This window comes from Eschscholzia californica, unplaced genomic scaffold, assembly GCF_041429995.1.
Source record: "Eschscholzia californica isolate CP2 unplaced genomic scaffold, dmEscCali1.0.p SCAF_6, whole genome shotgun sequence".
NCBI classification, from domain to species: domain Eukaryota; kingdom Viridiplantae; phylum Streptophyta; class Magnoliopsida; order Ranunculales; family Papaveraceae; genus Eschscholzia; species Eschscholzia californica.
Window position 1 is genome coordinate 36,087,475 of NW_028238483.1, and position 21,553 is coordinate 36,109,027.

General features: G+C 37.1%; 3 protein-coding genes across 4 annotated transcripts; all 3 read left to right on the top strand.

Moving 5' to 3' along the window:
* The first annotated feature begins 320 nt into the window (after window positions 1-320).
* Window positions 321-2,612, top strand: LOC147534195 (mannan endo-1,4-beta-mannosidase 4-like). Its single transcript, XM_086650937.1, has 3 exons — window positions 321-1,063; window positions 1,448-1,645; window positions 1,735-2,612. Exons 1-3 carry the CDS (start codon window positions 677-679, stop codon window positions 2,407-2,409), a joined length of 1,260 nt encoding a protein of 419 aa, XP_086507063.1. The 5' UTR covers window positions 321-676; the 3' UTR covers window positions 2,410-2,612.
* Window positions 2,613-3,964: 1,352 nt separating this feature from the next.
* LOC147534196 (SNARE associated Golgi protein family) lies at window positions 3,965-8,026 on the top strand. 2 transcript variants are annotated; one of them, XM_086650939.1, is made up of 6 exons: window positions 3,965-4,363; window positions 5,535-5,810; window positions 6,580-6,816; window positions 6,921-7,138; window positions 7,253-7,443; window positions 7,739-8,026. In XM_086650939.1, the coding sequence occupies exons 2-6, from the start codon at window positions 5,556-5,558 to the stop codon at window positions 7,825-7,827; spliced, it is 990 nt and encodes a 329-aa protein (XP_086507065.1). In that variant the 5' UTR covers window positions 3,965-4,363; window positions 5,535-5,555; the 3' UTR covers window positions 7,828-8,026. The 2 variants fall into 2 exon arrangements, with proteins under 2 accessions (XP_086507065.1, XP_086507066.1); XM_086650940.1 differs by having other exon boundaries at window positions 4,072-4,363; window positions 5,544-5,810.
* Window positions 8,027-15,846: 7,820 nt separating this feature from the next.
* On the top strand, window positions 15,847-20,996 carry LOC147534197 (uncharacterized). Its single transcript, XM_086650106.1, has 3 exons — window positions 15,847-16,985; window positions 17,210-18,395; window positions 19,092-20,996. The coding sequence occupies exons 1-3, from the start codon at window positions 15,847-15,849 to the stop codon at window positions 20,994-20,996; spliced, it is 4,230 nt and encodes a 1,409-aa protein (XP_086506232.1).
* Window positions 20,997-21,553: the final 557 nt, after the last annotated feature.

A 21,553-nucleotide genomic window follows, 5' to 3' on the forward strand; every position in this document is an offset into this window, starting at 1 on the left:
ATACGGTTGTAAACATATGTACAAACCTTTACTAGAATATTTTTGTTTCAACAAACACCCGAATGACGCAATATGTGACACCTCTACCCAAATACTAGTAATAGATAATCTGTTTCTTTACTTTTAGGACTTTTGAACAAATTTTGCCCTTCTAGTGTATGAAACATGGAAGTCTCAATCGGTTTTGGATGTAATCACAACTGAAACCATCACCCTTATCAATGCCCACTATTTTCTCCTTGGCTTTTTTACCAAACAATTTCCCTTTCTCAACGAAACAGAATTTCTATATAAATCAGGGGTGAAGTCCGGAATCTTATGAAAAACATCTTATCAAGGAGACGAGGTAGTCGCGTTATGTAATTTTCGCGTTATATAATATTCGAAAAACGAAGATAAAATTTCATTGATAAGATGTACAAGTATTTATAGACTTTAAAATGCGAGAAATTGATATAATTGGAAATATAGAAAACGGTAACTTTAATTACAAAGATTGAAAATAATAATTACAGATACAAAACTATCCTAAATATTCTGGAGGACAATATATTTGGTAATCTTCATTTATTCTTGCCAAATATAAACACCATCTTTCTCTCTTTCTATATAAACATTCTATCTCTCTGAGCTATTAGTCTAAGACGCGTCGAATACTACATTCATTCATTCAGAGATGGTGACAATGAGATGGTTGTTTTACAGAAGCTCTCTAATATTGTGCTTATCTCTGCTAGTATTGGTACTGTCATTCCCACAACAGGGAGAGTGCCACCAGCAGCAAGAGTCAGCTTATCGTGCTGGCAATGGCAGTTTCGTAAGGACAAAGGGGACATATTTCGTAGCAGAGGGGAATGGTGGGAAGCCATTGTACTTTAATGGTTTCAACTCATACTGGTTAATGTACATGGCATCAGATCCATCACAAAGAGACAAAGTCACCACTACTCTCCACCAAGCTTCCAAGTCCGGCATGAATGTTGTCCGAACTATGGCTTTCAGTGACGGCGGTTACAGGCCTTTACAGTCTTCCCCTGGTTCTTATAATGAGGATATGTTCAAGGTACCTAGACAAATACGCATATTGCATCTCACCATACTATATATGTATATATATACATGATTAGTCCCACATTGACAGAGGATACAATTACAACCAAGAACAACAATGATACACATGTCGATAAGTCAAGGCCGAAATCAACTGAATGTGGTACCTAGGTCATTTCCTTTATGTGTCAATTGATTTGGAGATGGATATTCACAAACTTTACTAGGTCCTGGAACTAGACCGACAGGTTGTTCTAAAACAGACACGTCCTAGGCTCAAAAGAAAGCCACACATGATAAGGGGGCGTATGAGATCATGTTCACACATGTCTTTGTTGTGTGCGTACTGAATTGAAATTGAATACTGGTATGAATTTATTTTATGATGGATATGCAGGGATTGGATTTTGTGATATCTGAAGCGAGAAGGAATGGGATATATTTGATACTGAGCTTAGTAAACAACTACGAGAATATGGGCGGTAGGAAACAATACGTTCAGTGGGCTAGAGATATTGGTGGACAATACTTGACCTCGGATGATGATTTTTATACCAACTCTGTTGTTAAAGGCTACTACAAGAACCATGCCAAGGTATATACTAGTACCACCTATATATTTCTTAGTTTCATGAATGACTTTGCAACAACCTTCTAATTAGGTTATTTTGACTGGTTATGCAGACGGTGCTTACGAGAATTAACTCGATTATAGGAGTGGCATACAAAGACGATCCGACCATTTTGGCATGGGAACTCATGAACGAGCCTAGGTGCCAGTCCGACTTCTCCGGCCGTATCCTTCAGGATTGGATATCAGAGATGGCTTCCCATATCAAGTCCATTGACTCTAACCATCTCCTTGAAGTGGGACTAGAAGGATTCTATGGAGAAATGAAGAGGCAAAAGAACCCTGGGAACTACCTATTTGGAACAGACTTCATATCCAACAATCAAGTCCCTGGAATTGATTTTACCACAATTCACCTCTACCCAGACCAGTGGTTGTTGGGTTCATCTGAGGAGGCCCAGTCTGCTTTCGTGGATCAATGGGTAGAAGCCCACATCCAAGACTCAAATTCTGTCCTCCAGAAACCACTCTTGATCGCTGAATTTGGCAAGTCTTCGAGAGCATCCGAGTACAATGTGGCCCAAAGAGACGCTTACTTTGCGAAAATATACAATGCCATCTACGAGAACGCAAGGGGTGGAGGCCCATATGCTGGTGGGCTATTCTGGCAGGTGATGGCCCAAGGGATGGATAGTTTTGGGGATGGGTACGAAGTTATATTGGGTGCGACCCCGTCCACAGATGGCCTTATTCATCAACAGTCTCGGAAGCTATCAACTCTCAGTTAGACTAATTACATAATTCCTTGACAGAGAAAGATTATATGTGCTTGCAAAATATATTAGGTAAGTGCAATAAAGAGAAGTACAAATTTCGAGGAACTAGAGCTTTCAACCAGAGGTTCCTAAAAAAAACATTTATTTGGGTGTTGAGAATGTAAAAAAAAGTTGAGCTAAGCCTGGGAGAGTTATGAAATGGTTAGGGCGGAATATTTTTTTGAATTGGTTAGGGCGGAATATTTAACTAGCACGCTTACAACATCACAAGTATTTTGGATTGAAGAGTCTACTCTATCATACACCAAAATATCTAGTTGATGCAAACAAAAAAACAAGACGTGGCTATTAGACCATAAGAATACCAATTAATTGAGGGTCCGTCGGCCATAGGCTCAAAATAAAATAAAAAATATAACAGATTTAAGGCTCAAATTCAATAAAAAAAATAGGTAATAAGTTCATGTGGTTTTGAAATACTGATTTATTATTGCAAATAAAAAAAAATGTGTAGGAACATGTCACTTTTCCTGCAACACAAACTAAGTTCCATGAATATATATATATCTGCACCTCTACTAAGCAATAACCACATTACTCATTTTTTTGTTTTTTCATTAGAAAAAAACAGTAACTCAAAGTCTATTTTTTTTTTTTATTAAGTTTGGGCCTTTGGTGCTACTAACACCAAGTTTGTGAGCCTGATTCTCATTTTATTGAACTGGAAATTGGGTATCAATCGGCTGACTTGGGGACGAAGCGAGCAAAACCTCACTTAAGTCCCCAAGGTTAAGGGTCTTCGACAAGAGGATTATGTAGAGAAGAGTAAGGGCCCTGATTATTGGGATGCTTATAAAATTTTACCAAACCAACTATTAGTTTACTTTAGTTTAGTTGGTAGAGCCCAACGGCTGAAATTTGAGCCTAAACCAAGGATATTTGATTATTTTGTGAATATGATCGTGAACCTAAAATTAGCCACTTAACTTGAGACATCATGAGTAGTGCTACTAAACAATTTTGAGAGTAACATAGTTTCTTTTGAGGATTTTTTTTTAGAAGAACTACTATACGAGCTTTGAAGTTTGTTCTTTTCATTCATCTTCTCAGAAGATCATCAATTATTAGTTCTTTCGTTTTGCGAGTTTTGACTTTTCTATTTCTGTTTAAAAAGGAAAAAAATCCTAATGATCGAGTTAGTAATTTGGGCTCAACTTGATTCCATTGAGCTAAGCCATTGTCCACTGAAGTGGAGGTTCCATGAAGAGTTGAATTGAGCTCTTTCCACGCTTGATAGTAACTTAATCAGGTGGTTTGAGTCAGACCTCATAATTATAAATACATGTTTCATATTTAGCCGCACATTAGGTATAATGAGAACGTAGATAGTTCTTTATACAAAAAAAAAAGAACGTAGATAGTTCCCCGTACACAAAACAAATTCTTGTGATACGAAAGGGGACCAAATTTTTAGATCTTACTGGTGGGCCTAAAAAAAATTCAAGATCTGCCTTACATATTAGAACTAGATTCAATAATAAATCAAACCCAACTACAACAATATAACAATTTAATAGGAGACATTAAGAGAGGATGTAAACATAAATAGGAAAGCAATAGAGATGTGGTGGGCTTTACCAAAGAAAGTAAAAGCATCTAGAAGAAGAAGAAAATGATATTAGTAGTAGTAAAGAAGAGTGGGAAAGTAGTAAATAGAGCCCATTGAAGTCGCTTGTCAAATACCCCAAACCCCCCTCCCTCTCTTCCCCTTCCTTCTCCTTCTTCATCATCATCCACTTTATTTTTATTTATTTTTTACCAATTTTGTTTTCACAAACCTGAAACCAACAACCACCCTTCCGCCATCCCCCTTTTTCCTCCCCAAAATTTCTCTCTTTCTTTCTCTCTCTCCTCCGGCAACGACGACGATTCTCGACGGACGGCCAGCTTCTTCATCTTCACAGAGGTATAGTTTCCCTTTATTTTATTCAATCTACTAGTTTCTCTCTCTATATATCTATCTGCTTTCCTAAATTATCTATATTTGTTTAACTTGTTAATTTTGTTTCATTGATTATGGCTACTGACTGACTCAGTACTTGCTCGTTTGCTATCTTCTGTTTACTTGCTTCCGGGATTCCGGGACCGTCCTTCTTAATTTGTATATCAAATCCCCCTTTTTTGTTTTGATTATTTTAATCTGCTTATAGATTATTCTTGGAATGTTACAATTTGTTGAACTGGTCAGTTTTTTAGGGCATCAGAATTTTATTCCTTTATTAGCCTCTCATAGTCATAAGATTATTATATGTGTGAGGTTCTGTGATCCTTCTTGTGTTTGAAGGAATTGTTTTAAAAAAGGGGGATGAATTTTCTGTTCGAATTTGGGTTCTCTTTCTTTTTCCACCACCACTGTTTAAGGGTTTTTAATTGTTTGAGTATCTCTAGGCTAGTTTGAATCCCTATACTTTCTTTTAGGTTGTAATTTGATTTGTTAGGGGATGCATTCAACTAATCAATCTTGGTTAGCTAGTGGGTTTGATCATCTGCCTCTGTGTTTTTTATTGGGACCAGAAGCGTAAAAAGTCCTAATATTCTATACAAAAGAGACCAGAAACTAAAATGTTGAATTCTTCTTTTATTCTGTGTTCTTATTGACTAACTTCATTCTGAAGATTAGGCGTTAGAAAAGATTATTATGTCCTTGTTGTACGTAATTCAGTTCTCTAGTAGTACAGGGAACTCTATCGAGTTAGGTTTAATTTAATTTAGGGGTTTCCATTATTCATGGTAAGGTTGTGAACCCTGAATGAGTAATTCGTTAAATTGTATATCTTCCTTCATAGACTACCTTCTTGGTTGCTCTCAGACTTGTATGATTTTGATATTTGTAATGTTTCATTTATAAGCATATGGCTTAAAAAAAAAATTTATAAGCATATATGGTGTTTGTGTGGTGTGTTTTATCATATACGTATTCAAACTGAACTGAAGTGACCTTAGGCGATTGACGATGTTTCTCCGTATTCTTTCACTGTTGAACATATCTAATGCGTACATATTTGTTGTTGAACTAGGAAAGCTACATCTTTAATTGATTTTTCGGCATTGTTTGTACTTATATAATGTCTTTTTAGATTATTTAGGATCTAAATAGGATGTTGAGTTCATCCCAAAATGAGGTAGGAGAGCACAGTGGAAACTCTACTGAGAGTATGAGGGAGGACAGTGAATATGCTAGCTTGGTTGTGTCAAATGGCCCGAGAATAGCTGAAGTCGATCAGGCACAACTTCAAGAAGAACCAAGAGTTAGATCTCACATCTGGTGGATCAAAGTTTTATTGTACTCAATTCTTTTCATCATATTGCTCATAGTTTCTTTGAAATGGGGAGTGCCATTTCTACTTAAGAAGGTATTATTTCTAGCTTTACTGTTGTTTAGTCTTTTCCATTCTGTTGGGTACTTGCTGGCCGCTATTATTGTTCCATTTTATCTATTGGGATCGGAGGCATGTGAAAGTCATGCCTTGGTATGCACTGATTGCATGGCGTGTATTTCACAACTTCATTACTTTTATAGTGTTCAATTTGAAACAGAGACTTAGCCTGAAAAATCATAATCCCTGTAGAGGAACATAATTATGCTATCTACTTGTTCCACTGGACATATAACATGAATAAAGCTGCACATAAGAATTATAAGTTAGATATTGGGTACCACTAGATAGTTGGAGTATGACATATCCAAAGGGTGGACCACTGATCAAGAGTTCAGTGGAGTCACTGTACTTTATGGGTCAAAGAGAACCTCATCTACCTAAATACATGTGTATCGTATTGAAAGTGTATGCCTATGATGTCTTTTCAATCTCTGGGCATGCTGTATACTTGTAAATTGGACTAAGGTTGTTTAATTCTTCTAATTAATCGTGCGCGAATATCTTTGTCTTGTGAACAACATCCCCAAGCATTGATATCAGGGTCCTCAATTCATCATATGAGTAATGAGTTAGAACTTTGACACGTCGAACCCAAAGATGGTTTCGATTGTATTGTTAAACTCACTATGCTAGTAGGATAACTATAAAGACAACTTTATGTAATTGTATCCTCATACTTCGTTTCAAAACCTTAATACTACTGATTCTGGTTTCGAGATTTACTTTTTGCCTTGTGTTGCAGATTCTCTTTCCGATCATGAAATGGGAAGCCACTGCCTTTGGACGACCAGTCCTTGCCCTTGTGCTTGTTGCCTCTCTAGCATTTTTCCCTGTCATCTTAATCCCCTCAGGGCCCTCCATGTGGCTGGCAGGAATGATTTTCGGTTATGGACTTGGGTTTATAATAATCATGGTCGGAACAACTATCGGGATGATTTTACCTTTCTTGATTGGGTTACTTTTCCGTGACCGTATCCATGTAAGATGCTCTATACTTTTTCAGTTACTATCTGAATGTCCAATGAATGATTATCTTTTCTTCCTTATCTCCATCGCTTAGTTTTCATTTTACTTATTCTGTAGCAATGGCTGAAGAAATGGCCCCAAAATGCGGCTCTAATTAGGCTAGCTGGGGAAGGAAGCTGGTTGCAACAGTTTCGGGTGGTTGCTATTTTCAGGGTCTCCCCGTTTCCGTACACAATCTTCAATTACGCTATAGTGGTAACAAATATGAGATTCTGGCCGTACATATGTGGGTCAATTGCTGGAATGATTCCTGAAGCATTCATTTACATTTATAGGTGATTTTGGTTCTTATTTCTTTTCTTTCCTCCCCTGGCACAGGTCATAACTCATATATGAGACTTCACAGTATTTTTTAGATATTGATCTCTCAAATTTATCGTGGATTGCAGTGGGCGATTGATACGGACATTTGCGGAAGTGCAGTATGGGAAGCATCACCTTACAACAGTGGAGATTGTGTACAACATCATATCCCTCATCGTTGCAGTTCTAACGACAGTTGCTTTCACCGTTTATGCCAGGAGAGCTTTAAAAGAGCTTAAAACGAGAGACACCAATGGAGGAGAAGTCGAAACAGCAGGTAACGGCTCTAGTTTTGAAATGGACAAGTTACCCCAAGAAAGACAGAAGCAGATTGTTATCAGTATTTCATGATTATTTCTGGTGCTTAATCAAACCTAAAGATTTTTTCTAATAGTAGACAAGTAGTAGTGTAAAGAGTGTTCAAACCCTTTCATCTTTGTAAATAAAATAGTGTAAAAAGATCATTGGTATCTTTGCCAAATGAGATGAAACCATTGTCACAATTGAAAGAATTAGGAGTTACCTAATTAGAAGATAAGTTTGAATGATTAAGAAATTGGTTTATTATTCAGGTCTGGGTTTTTTCTGGTGGTTGCCAACATGGTTACATGGATATGGTTCACTCTCTGACTGTCTACTAGGGAGAGAGAGAGAGAGATGATGATTTCAATCTTCTTCCAATACTTGCCAGAATTCAAACAGAACCCTGGTAGGTTGATGCCTTTATTTGTCAGTGTGATTCATTCTTTTGTAAAAACAACATTAAAATTGTAATCCCATTATACTCGAAAACATAGTCACTTCACTTATTTGTAGTCCCATTATACTCGACGACATAATCACTTCACTTATTTGTTTCATCCGGCGAATTCATCACTACTCATCTATGACCACAATCACCAATGCCAGTCCCAAAAAAGAAAAGAAAGAAAATTTGAAGTATATTTCATTCCCAAACTTGTATGGAAGAGATTATTAAGAGCAAATAATAGGCAAAATTCAATACAATTGGAGAAACTAAAGATTATTGACAAAAAAAAGAGCAGAGAATGAAAGAGACCCATGTTCTGATTTTCAATAAAACAACTCAATATAGCTTTAAATTCAATACATGTATCTATAATATATATTTACCCTGTGTACAGATAGTCTCTGACAATAATATCTGGTACCCAAACTCAAGACACTTTAGAAAAAGAAAAAAATGGGGTACATAGAAATTAGAATCAATCAAAGGGATTGAGTGGGTGAATGGGTGGGGAAGAATTAGGGAAATGGACATTGCATTCTTTAGAGAAGAAATCGTTTTTCTCAATGAGTGATTTACAGAGATTATAAGAGAAGGAAGGACTATTAGGATCACTTGTAAGAGTGTCTTCTGAAGATGAACCCAAATTGAGTTTTGATTTTCTCAAATAAAACAAATGGGAACCACAATTAATACTCTTACCAGGAGGAGAAGATCGATGATGATTTGTCTTTATGGGATCAGAAGAAGATGATGAAGAAGAAGAAGATGTACTAGGAAGAGTGCTCGTCTGGTTGTTGTTGTTGTTGGGGATTCTATTGACCTTGTTTGTGAATGGGGAGAGAAGAAATTGCTTAGCCTTCTTTCTGATCTGCTGATTTCTTCTTCTTCTTCTTTTTATGGGTTCATCATCATCATCATCTCTTTTTTGTAAAAATTCATCACCCCTTTGTTCGGATCTTTCTTTTGCAGACATTGAATCACCACCACCACAAACACCACATAAAAACATAAAAAAACAAGACTACCCAATAAAAATAGATATAGATGAGAGAGAGAGGAGAAGTGAGGCAGGAGACTGACTGAATAAAATAGATAAAATAGAGAGAGAAGGGAAAAAGAGGGCTGCAGATTTTCTTAGGGTTAGAGAGAGAGAAAGTAGAGATATATTTGGGGAAAAAGGGGGGGATTCGAGTTGGGCTATTGTTATTTGGTGAATAATGAGTTTAGGCTTTACGAGTGTTTTAGGATCAAACTCGTCCTCGGTTCCAACTTGTGGGGGAGACTTTGTCTGGTCCTTTTTCTTCTCTCTCTCTCTCTACCATAATTACAATCAATTGGGTATATTGGCTGGGGGAGGGGCTAATAGCACCTGTTCAAAATGTTGTAGGCCCCCGGATTACTCACAAATTATGAGAGGTCTTATGTGTAATTCGGGGCCTACAACACTTTGAACGGGTGCTATTAGCCGCTCCCTATCAGCTCGCCCAAATTGAGCACCCAGCAACACACCATCTCATGACTCATTCTCACTAAACCCTACTAGTTGGTGGTTTAGAGCCACACAAGAGATGCTGTCATACTCACGACTCGTTTCACCCATCATCCTAGATCATCTTCAAAGCATATACTGTCAAGTCTTTGATTACGACACAATACTTGCCTTTAAGATTGCCACATCATATATTGACATAGACGATGTTATTTTTCCCTTTTATAGCGAGTCATTTGAGGTTTCCCACTTCGTTATTAAAAAACAATTACCTATTTCATATGTAACACGTAGGAATATCATTCAAGACAGGTGAGGTGTTCTTTTCTGTAGGGTAAATTCTAATTTGGCCCCTAAAGATGCTCAAGTCCTCAAATGACACCTTAAAGATGACTATCTTTCAAAACAGCACCCCAAATAAATTTTCCACCCACTTCTTAGTTTGTCATTAATTACCCTCTACTTTCATTACCAACTTTACCCTGCTTGCTATTACTTTTTGTCCCTATAAGAGAAAAAGAATTGTCAGATTGAATGAGCCATTTGTTTATGTTCTCCCTTTTTTGTTGGAAAGGTTAGATGATTCTACAATAATAGTTTTGAAATTTTAAAATTTTCTTTTAGTCAAAAGGCTCGCCAGTTTGGTAATCCGCTTTGGACCTCCTAGACCCTGTTGAGGGTAAAATGTAGTTTTGGGCGTGAGCCACGAGCACCCACATGGTCCCTCTCCATAAGGCGCCTACTTTCGTCATTATGTTTCAACCGTTATTAGCTGCAAACATTTTTGAGGTCTTAAGTCGACTTCACTCATCTGATGGCTTAGTTCTGCATTTGTTGTGTTTTTATTGTCGAGCTCTTGAGTTAACCTGATCGGTAGTTGATTTTCAAAATATCTAATTAACATGATTAACTTGTGTAGGAGCAAAAAATTAAGTCCTATGTACATTGTTAAAATCAAATGAACTTCATTAGACTCTACTTGCATCTATTCACACCACCTCCATACACATACATACATCCGTTCGTGCTAAATGTCTCTAACTTTTAGGATGCAGACAATCCCCTCTCTCTCGATCCGTCTCAATCTACCTCCAAATTCTTAGCCACGCCGCTTGTATTTGATGTATAAGATTAATGTTATTCCCTCTGCAATTCTAATCCACCAATGTTACATACAAACCAACATACATATGAGGACGATGAAAGCGTACAAAAAGAAGATAATTCAAAAGAACAACTTTCGTTTAACTTGCTTACATAAACCTAACTCTGGATGAAAACCTAACAACAAATTGAACATAGAAATCGGCAAAGCTGTTGGATTTTGATGGTCTACCTTTCGTATTATTAGTATTTGGGTAATCAATCACCTCACTTGTTGCTTTGCTCATCCCATTGATTATATTCCTGCCTTTGTTACGTCTATTTACAACCACATGATTATGATTTTCGTCCATGCCCAAACAAATCCCATCCACCCGATCAATATCATCTTCGTATTCATCTTCATCGATTGTAGGGAGCTTATTCTTGTGTATATCCCCTAACTCCCTTAGAGAATCGGTTCTTAGACTAGTACTACTCTTCCTAGTGCAATTAAAAACCGCCCAGCTATACAACTTAGAGTAGTAGGACGAAATGTGATACCCTTTTTTCCTCTTCATCGTCATATTTGTCGTTAATGATCTATCGCATCTTGCATGACTACTACGACCACTCGGAGTCATCTCAAAGGCAGAGAGGCTAAACAGAGCTCAACTCGGAGCTCAATCTTGATCGAGAGTACTTCGATTACATAATTTCAATTTATATATCCCCTATATATATGTAGAGTCAGAGGAGAGGTGAGAAGAGAATAGAAGGGAAGATCTAAACAATGGGCGAGGTGAGAGATAGACAAGATCAATGAGGAAGCAATCAAATACTAGTTAGCGCGTTAGTTGAGCAGGTGGACTACTACTTGATCTTTCCAGCGTTAAGTATTCTTGTTTATTACATATTATTGTTATCTTAATTCCTATTTGGCCCTCTAATATTACCAATACTACTATTTGGCCCTCCAACTGGTAGATGATTTGTTCGTGACAACTGACAAAGGCTCCACGAGTCCACCCAAAAGACCTCGGCTAGTCTTGAGCTTTGTACCTATAACCCCAAGCTCGGGATGCTCTCCCTATTAGATATATCCCACCCATTATTTGCCAAAACTTTTGTTTTTCTTTCTTTAAAGGATGAAAGGATCTCCGTTGATGGAGGTCTTCAATGAAAAAGAAAATAGGAGAGAGAAAGAAGAAAAAAAAATGAATTACAACTTACAAGTATAGAAAGAAGGGAAGAAAGATCTAGATTGTAAAAGATATATAACAAAATAGATTGGTTTTGGGTCACGTCATAAGCACCATTTATAAATCTCAACCATGCAAAGGTTTTCTTTGTATGTTGGCCGACCTTTAACTAACCCGAATTGAAAGTATTATAGTTGCTCCCACTCTCTTATTCAATTCAAGAAAATTTCAAACTACCCATTCTGTCACAACTTTTTTCTCTTTCAATTGTTAGTTTCATCTTAATTCTTCATCGGATTTTGGAATCCAGTAGGGAGTTCGATTTTCTTTTCATCTTTGTTATATGGTTTTCTTTGTAAAAATTGCAAATGGATAATGTTCGTTTAGATAATGCATCAACAAATTCGATGATCCAAAAGCACGGGTTGTACCCTAACACAAGGATAAATCCAAATTGACTCTTTTGTTTACAAAACTATTAACAAGCTAAACAGTGTACTGGTCAAATAGAGGGTCAAAAAGACAATTTAGTTACATTTGAGGGCCATATAGAACTTAACCCTATTATTATCCCCAACCTAACCCCACATATTAGTCATATTAAACACCCATATATAAAAACCAAGGAATGGGTCTCCTCCTTCATCAAAAAAAAAAAGGAATGGGTCTCCCAATCATGTATTAGTTGATTTGACAGGAGACCAAATCATAATCGAAAATGTAGACAAATGAAGAAGATATAGAAAGAAGGGGTCAAAATATACCGATTGAACAAGTCTTATCACAAATTTTGTGGTATAAAGTTTCGAACTTTAGTTTCTCCAATTTGAGAAACTTACATGATCACCCAACTAAAACAAGCTTCATAATTTTGTGGTAAAGTTGAGTGACTAAGCTAGAAAAATACATGAGAAGATGAAGAAGAGTGGGAGAGAACAGGGAGCCCCCATTGGGATGAAGCCAATAGAATAGATGGATAACTCCCAATATTTTCCATATTATTGTTTATGTTTTTCACAATTTGTGCATAGATTTTGGAGATCACCCTCCTAGCTATCAATGACAAATACCCAAACTGCCTCAAGTACTTCAATCTCCATCTTCTCCTCACACTTGGAGATACCCTCATTACTACTACTCTTGATCCATTCCTCCTCATCCTCACCCATCTCTTTCTAGAGGTCCTCCTTGTTGACATTGTTAAAACATTCTTCTTCATGTTGTTCTTCATGTTGTTGTTATCATCAGCTTCATTGTAGATTAGCTTCTCATATCGTAGCGGACGGCCTCCTCCCACAAACATATCGTGCAAACCCATATCTTAATTTCAATTGGATCTCAATAAGATTAATGAATCTATTTGTAATGGATTTATTTTGGTGTTCTAATAAGCTTATAAGTTGGTATTTATAAGTGAGTGGGATAGAGTAGCTAGCTAGCTAGTATATATGCAGTAGCTAGAATGTATACAAGTACCATGGTAGAGAGAGTAGAGAGAAGGAGAACAGGAGCACATGGAAAAATGTGAGGAAATGAATTGAAGCATGAGAAAAGGAGGCTGGCAGAGGGAAGGAAAATGACAAAGATTGCTTACTTGTGGATTCCTTTCAACACATGGCCCAACAGTCTCTTTATGTATTATATGCCATTTTTGCATTATAATATCAACACTACCCATCTATCTACATGTATTATTTACTTAGTGGGTCATCATCCAGTTACTACTTAGTAGTGTTATTGAGAGTTCAACAAAAATTAAAAATAGTAGTGTTATTGAGATTATAGAGAGATTCAAAAAGGACCCATTCAATCACATGGTCACCACTAGATATTGACAAAAAGAAAAATTAATTTTCGTACAATAAAATTACGACAGTATGTATTATGATCTCTAAGCCTTCCTACTTTGTTATGTTGTCTTGTTTTTGACGTTCAGACCCAACTATAACGAGCAAGAGATTAGGTTTCAAATGAAGGCTTCACAAGTCCACTTAAAAAGGGTTTGACATTAAAGAAGACATACGAGCCTACCTCGCAACGACATTGTGAACCCTACCACTCTTCGATTATGTCTGCACCAAGTCACCACCTAACGTGGTGTAAAGGTTTGTTTCACACCTTGAGACTCGGACACTTATTAAGCTAAATACATACTTATAGATTAGATTCTTTAACTATGATAGTCCACATTAGTTGTGATAACATTTGGACTGTCGGTTATAGATTTGTTCTCGAACTTATTAGATGCCAAGAACAAAATCCCACAATCGTCGGGTTGAACCTGAAGGTCGAAAACAAGGACAATTTCAATAACGGCTAGAACTTGAGACGTTACACTTATGTAACAAGATCTTTTGATACATATTTCTTTATAGTAACTTTTATTTATTGTTTTCAAAGATTTGAAACTCTTTAAGAATAATTAAAACAATAATCTGTAGTATAATTATTGACATAGCTAGTGTGAGTTTATTGAAACAATAAAATTATTCAATTCTTGATAAGTAGGGCTGTATGGGTGACTAGGTCTGGGTGGGTTACTTTTACAAATGAAGTAGGTATAGAAGGTAGGAATGAATCGGAAATTCTGTCCCATGTTACCTTCTTCCTTAGGTTATTAGTTAGGTTGGATTTGTAGTAATCTGTGCCAATGATTTGTTTGATGTGATCAAGGGAATGTATTTCTAAACTCATTTCTTCTCTCTTGTGGGTTGCAACTAACACCACACTCAATCCCAAGGTACCCAATATCATATTGCATTTTTTCTTCATTTGTTTATTTGTATAATTTGTCTCATACTTTTTAATCCGCCGTTTATGTAAATATTAATTAATGTCCAAAATTCTTATTATATTGTTTACGGTTCACCTCAATACCTCATTGCATAATCAGATCAGGGGGAGATTTTATTATTGTGGGACAGGTCAAAACCAATGATGGAAGACGATTAATTAATTAGTTGGTTACTACTTGATTCTCATGTAGGCTTCCCTATAAAAGTAATTTAAAGAAAATTATAGATGAAAAATTCATTCAAACATTAAAGGTGAGTCATTAGATGACATCCATACAAAATGAAAATGTGATAAGTACGATAACCGCCTAAGATTTTGGACTACCATAATAGCCCCAGTTCAATAAATCATAAAATCAAATTCTATTCGGAATCGAACATGGGACCTTCAGGGTTGTTGGAGTTATATCAACATTATCGACCATTTGGGCTACCAAATGTTGACATTAGTCCACAACTTCGTAAGTTAATTATTATGATCTAAATATTTATCATCTGTTGACAGGAAGGGATCTAAAATTTCGACCGAGAGTGAAAGTTATATACCTCGATGAAAAAAAGTTTCTTCCCAACTACACAATCATGTACCCCGTCAAAGGAGAAAGAAGACGAGACAATCATGATAGTGGTGATGGTCTTGATGATGATAGAGGAAAAGGTGAACAGAGATGGAGGGAGTTGACAGAGGGAAGAATGTGGAGAGAGATGGTGTCCAAGGTGGTGGTGGCTAGTGAAGAAGTTGCAAAGAGAAGATAGAGTTTCTATCCGTGGGTTTAACAATTGCTTACTCTGTAGTCAATTGATCAAAGTTAAGTGTGATTTGTGTGGGCTGCAAACATTTGTGCCCATATTACTTCCCCACGACTAAAAGCCCAAGAGATATTCTAAAGACACCCCAATTTGCTGGATATCTTTGTTTAACCACTGTTAAAAATTTATCAAAAAGAATAAAGAACTACTGTCAAATCTTATATATCCAAATTGAGTTTTGCATGAGAGAGATTATTTTTCACCAATCTCAAAAATTATTTGTGACAGTTGAAATTTTTAAGAAATGTTGCGTTGAAGATGCTCTTAAGGTGTATACGCAAGATCTAGAGAGAGAAGGAGTCGAGCGGAGCAATAGGGTCTTGTATTTCCGGCCACCAATTCCAGCGGTGATAGCAGTTATAGACTGCGGTTATTGTCACTTTTTTACTTTTTGTGGCGGTTATGGGTGGTTAGCAGCCACTTTATAACTTATTATTTCACGAATTCAGGGTTTATTCTCTGGAATTCCAATCTTGTCACTCTCAAGGAGTTATTAGTTGATATTTAGTCTATTTCTGATTTCGTATTTAGTGTTTATTCAATCGTTTTCATGGCTGAACCAAGCAACCAATTTTTACAGCAATTTGCTGCACTTACTACTAACGAAAGGGTGCAAATCACTGTTGATGGTCATGATCTCATTCCATGGGATGTGGATATTATGAAGAACGGGGTCTTGTGGTTCCAGAGTTCTAAGAAAGTCGACATTAATCAGGCAATCTCACGGTTATCTAGAGTGATTCATGGGCCGAACAAATTCAACCTTATTGAAATCAAAGACAATGTCTTCCTTATAAAGTTTGCTACGGCTACAGAATTAGATTTGGCCTTAGAAAGTGCACCATGGGTTATACAAGATGAATTAATCATTTTACAACAATGTTCACTGGAGATCATGCCTGCAGATCATGTATTTGAATCGGCGTGGTTTTGGGTTCAAATGCATGGTATCCCTCCAAGTCACCTTAATAGTACGGTGGTCAACCGACTAGCGGGTTCAATTGGAAAGTTTATTCCCACTACAGTAGAGGAGGCATCCAAATGGAGTTTGTTCGGAAGGGTCAAGATTGAACTTAATATCCTCAAACCTCTCCAACAAATTGTGTATCTTAAACTTTCTAACTCTAAAATTATTGCCATCTCCTTAAAAATTGAAAAATTACCTAGGTTTTGTATATTTTGTGGTATAACAGGTCATACTATGAGGTTCTGTTCTACAATTCTAGCCTTCAATGATCTATTGAAACAAGATCTTTCGGAAGATCTCCGCATCAAGGTCATCAAGGCAATGAAGCCGGAATATAGTGATGATTTCAAGGTTCCGATTGGACCTCGAAATCGAATAAGGGAAGCAGAATCTTATGGTCCCGGTCTACATTCGGAACAACACCAACCCACGAATTCATTAATAGATCAGGATGATCAGGGTCCGGAGTTCGATTACACGATCAAAACTAATTTTGGTGAACTTTTGTCTAACCTTTGTAGGACAAGAAAGAGAGGAGTCCCAAAGGCCACAGTCCCGATGGAGGTTCATAATAACTCTTTGTTTAAACAGGTCTTAACAAAGGATGCTTCAACCAGCAATTCTAGTTATGTTGATGTAGACATGACCATCGAGGATGTTAGAGCAACCAAGCATTTTAAACGAACTAGCAGGATCCAGTCACAGGAGAAAAAAGATGAAAGGTTATCGGCAACCTTAATGCCGACTACAAAGTGAATCTACTTGCATGGAATTGTCGGGGGCTTGGGAACTCCCCGACAAGAGTAACTCTAAATCAGTTCCTGGGAGCGGTGAAACCATCGGTGGTTTTTCTATCGGAAACCAAAATTACTCAATATATTCCTCTCCCCTGTTTTCGTAATTTTAATCTTTTAAATTTTCATGTTGTCCCTTCTACTGGTCGTAGTGGTGGACTTTTATTGTATTGGTCTGATAATATTAAAATAGATATAATTTATTCCTCTTGTAATCTTATTCATGCCTCTGTTATTATTCCGGGATCTAATACCTGGGATTTGCTCTGTATTTATGGCCCTCCTAATTCTCAGGACAGACCCACCTTTTGGAACAATTTACTCATTAGAATCCAGGCCCTTACTAACCCTTATTGCTGCCTTGGAGACTTAAATGCCCTTTCAGATCATAGAGAAAAATTTGGAGGAAGTCCTAATATTCCTTTTTTACATCAATTCCAACAGTTTATTAGTAACGCTAATCTTCTGGATTTGGGGTTTAATGGGCCGGCTTATACCTGGACCAACAATAAGGCTAGGCATCATCTTACTAAAGAAAGACTTGATAGAGTCCTTTGTGATGCCAACTGGTTGACATGTTTTCCTGAAGCTGGAGTTTTCCATCTTCCCCGTTATAATAGCGATCATTCGCCTATTCTACTAAAACTTTCAGTTGAGGGTCATGCTTTACATACCATCTCTAAATTTGAAGTATTTTGGACTAAACATGATCAATATCGTCCTCTTTTTCAGGAAAATTGGAATAAGGCTTCAGGTCCTTTTCTCGACAAATTGCAAACTGTCAAAACTTCTATCAAGAAATGGAGCAGGAGAGCTTTTGGGGTGATTAAAAACAGACTCGATATTCTTAGGACGAGACTTCTGCAAATTCAGACTTTGGATCCAACCGACGAGATATTACATACGGAAAGTAATATTCAAGAGGAAATTGTATACTTAGAGGATCTCCAAAAAACAAGAGCAGAACAAAGATCGAGATCTAAATGGGTGCATAACGGCGATCGCAATACCAGAGCTTTTCATGTTGCTATGTCGACCAGAAAACAAAAAAATAAAATTCATGAATTAAAACTTAGCAATGGTAGAGTTTCTAATAATAAAGAAGCGATTGCTAACGAATTTATTTCCTTTTTTCAGAATTTGTTTTCTAGGGACCAAATCAATGAGCCTCCTGTGGAGGTCATGAATGCATACAGGGTCTTTTCGGTTGAACAACTGGCAGATATCTCGAGGATTCCGTCAGAAGAGGAAATTAAGGAGGTTGTGCTGGAAATGGGGTCTATGAAGAGTCCGGGACCAGATGGATTGCCAAGCTTCTTCTTTCAACATAATTGGGAGGTAATCGGACGGGACCTTATTCAATATATCCAGCATGCATTCTCGACAGGTAAAATAAAACCTCAATTAAACAACACAACCATTGCCTTAATTCCTAAGATCAGGAATCCGAGTACTGCCTCGGAGTTCAGACCGATTTCCCTTTGCAATTCGGTCTACAAATTCATCACCAAAATATTAGCCAATCGACTTCGACCTTTTTTAGAAGAATGCATAGTTTGGAATCAAAATGCTTTCGTTCCAAATAGGCAAATAATAGATAATATAGTGATCACTAAAGAGCTCCTACATTCCATGAATACATCTAAAGCCAAAAAAGGCAATTTCTCTCTAAAGATGGACATGGTCAAAGCCTACGACAGAGTCAGTTGGGAGTTTCTACATAGAGTCTTAAAAGCTATAGGCCTGTCAGGCCTCATGCTTGATTTAATCATGTGTTGTGTTTCCACGTCAAGATTCAACATACAAATTAATGGGAGTGTGGTGGGAGATTTTTCGGCCTCCAGAGGCCTCAGACAGGGCTGTCCTCTGTCGCCCTATCTGTTTATACTATGCTCTCAGTCTCTCTCTCTCCTCATTAATTATTATCAGGATAAAGGTACATTTACAGGTTATAAGGTCAATCCAACAGCCCCCTCTATTACACATCTCCTTTTTGCTGATGACCTTATAATTTTTGGTAAAGCAAATTTACAGAATCTTGAAGCGGTTGTCCAAATAATGGAACAATACTCCTCCTTTTCGGGACAACAGGTAAATTTCACAAAGTCTTCTATATATTTTAGCAAAGGAGTGCCTTCAACAACCAAGGAGTCCTTTGTCAACAGGCTTCAAGCTCCCCTCATGTCTGATATGGAGAAATATTTGGGAGCTCTTGTACTTAAAAAAGACAACAGAATCCAAAGTTATACTTGGCTCATTGATAAGTTTAATAACACTCTAGCAGGTTGGAAACACAAATTTACTACTCAAGCAGGAAGGACTGTACTTATAAAGTCCATCCTAGCCTCCTTTTGTACATATACATGCAGTTTTCAACTTATACCTAAACAGGTTGTTCAACAACTAGAGAAAATTGAACGCAGTTTCTGGTGGGGGCATAATACTAATGCTAAAAAACTACATTTTATTAACTGGGATATTATTGCTTCACCTAAACATAAAGGAGGGTTAGGTATCAGATCAATCCAGGAAGTGAATTTATCCCTCATAGCCAATTTGACATGGAAATTCCTAACTAAACCAAATGAGGTCTGGGTAATGCTTTTGACCTCCAAATACCTTAGAAACGGTGACTTTTGGTCTTATAAGACACCTCAAGGTACCTCTCCATTCTGGCAGGCAATGTGTCATACCAAAGATTATATTAAGCATAACATTATTTGGAACATTGGTAGTGGTTCTCATGTTAAGATCAGAACAGACCCTTGGTTGCTAGATATTCCAGGACATAAACTAACCAATTTCAATAAATTACCTGATCACATTTGTCTAGTATCTGATTTAATGATACAGGGAGAACAAGCATGGAATATTGACAATATTAAGAATTGGTTCGATGAAACAGATGCACAAGCAATAATCAATACCAGCATCAACCCAGTTAATACAGAAGATGTTCTAATATGGAAACCGAAGGAGTCGGGGAGATTTTCGGCTAAGTCATTCTATGCAGAAATTAAAAATCTACCGGCTCGATCACAAGAAGCATATGAATTTCCATGGAAGGAGTTTTGGAAACAAAAACACATGCAACCAAAAATTCAGATGTTCATTTGGAAGCTAATTAATGAAGGTTTGGCAACATTAAGCAATATTCATAAAAGACTACCAGAAAAATCAGAACTATGCAGATTATGCGATTCGAGAGAGGAAGAGACCACTTACCACCTTTTCGGTACTTGTCCCCTTTACCGAAACCTTATTTCGAGAGCAGGATTAGAAGATCTCCAACATGTAAAAACAGATCCAATCAAATGTTTGTCAAAAATTCTTTCACAAAAGGAGCAGGGTAATAGGAAATGGTATACTTACTCGTACCTGCTATGGTTTTGGTGGAAAGCAAGAAATGAAGCATATTTCCAGGGGAAAAAGTTGGATCTTCATCGATGTTGGTGGTCGGTTGAACAAGAACTGAGGTATGTTCCTGAATTAGTTTCAACTAACAATAACTATGATCTGTTACAGGCTAATCAATGGTGTCCACCCCCGCCGGGCTTCATCAAAATAAATTGCGATGGATCCTTTAAAGAAATAAGATCTTCATGTGCGGCAGTGGCAAAGGATTCCGAAGGAAACTTGATAGGATCGAAAGCCAAGAGCATAACATCGGGTTCTCCATTACAGAGTGAGATTGAAGCTTTGGATTTGGGAGTAACCCTAGCAGAGGAGCTGCGGCTGCCTTTTTATATGCTGGAGACGGATTCTAGGGTTTTGCATGAACTAATCTCAGCCACTGACCCAGTTGTCCCATGGAGATTAGAGAACCAAATCAGACGGCTAAGAGTACGGGTTCAATTGAACCGGATAGAGATTACCCATTGCAACCGGATCCAGAACTCAGAAGCTCATGAGCTGGCAGCGCGTGTTTATCACAATTAAGTATTTAGTCCTTCAGTTGTTAAAATTGTTTACTTTTGGTCCATCTATGCTTTAGTAGGAATTGGTACTAATTGTAAACTCTATGTTTAGTAAGGTTATCTTCAAAAAAAAAAAAAAAAAAAAAAGGTGTATACGCAAGAGTCGCACACTAGCGTGGTAGTGAGGAGAGATATTAACTTTTTCTTTTTTTATTGAAAGGGAGGGATATTAACTTTTTTTTTTGATGAAGACGAGGGATATTAACTTGATCACCTTTTTTTTTTTTTTGTTGAACAATTAACTTGATCACTTGGTAATTAAATTTTGGCTGCCACATCAAGAAACACAAGAAAATTTTCAGGATAGAAAAGTTTTAAAAAATTTGTAGATATTATAAATTTTATAGAGCAACAAAACTTCTTCTTCTTCATCAAAAAAAAAACAAAACTTCTTCTTCCCCATCTCCGACCACCACCGCCATTTCTCTCACCTCTCTTTCTTCTTCCTCCTCCTCTCTCTCTTTTGCCTCCTCGCTTTCCACTTCTCCCTCTTTGTTCTGGCGAATAAGAGGGTCTCCT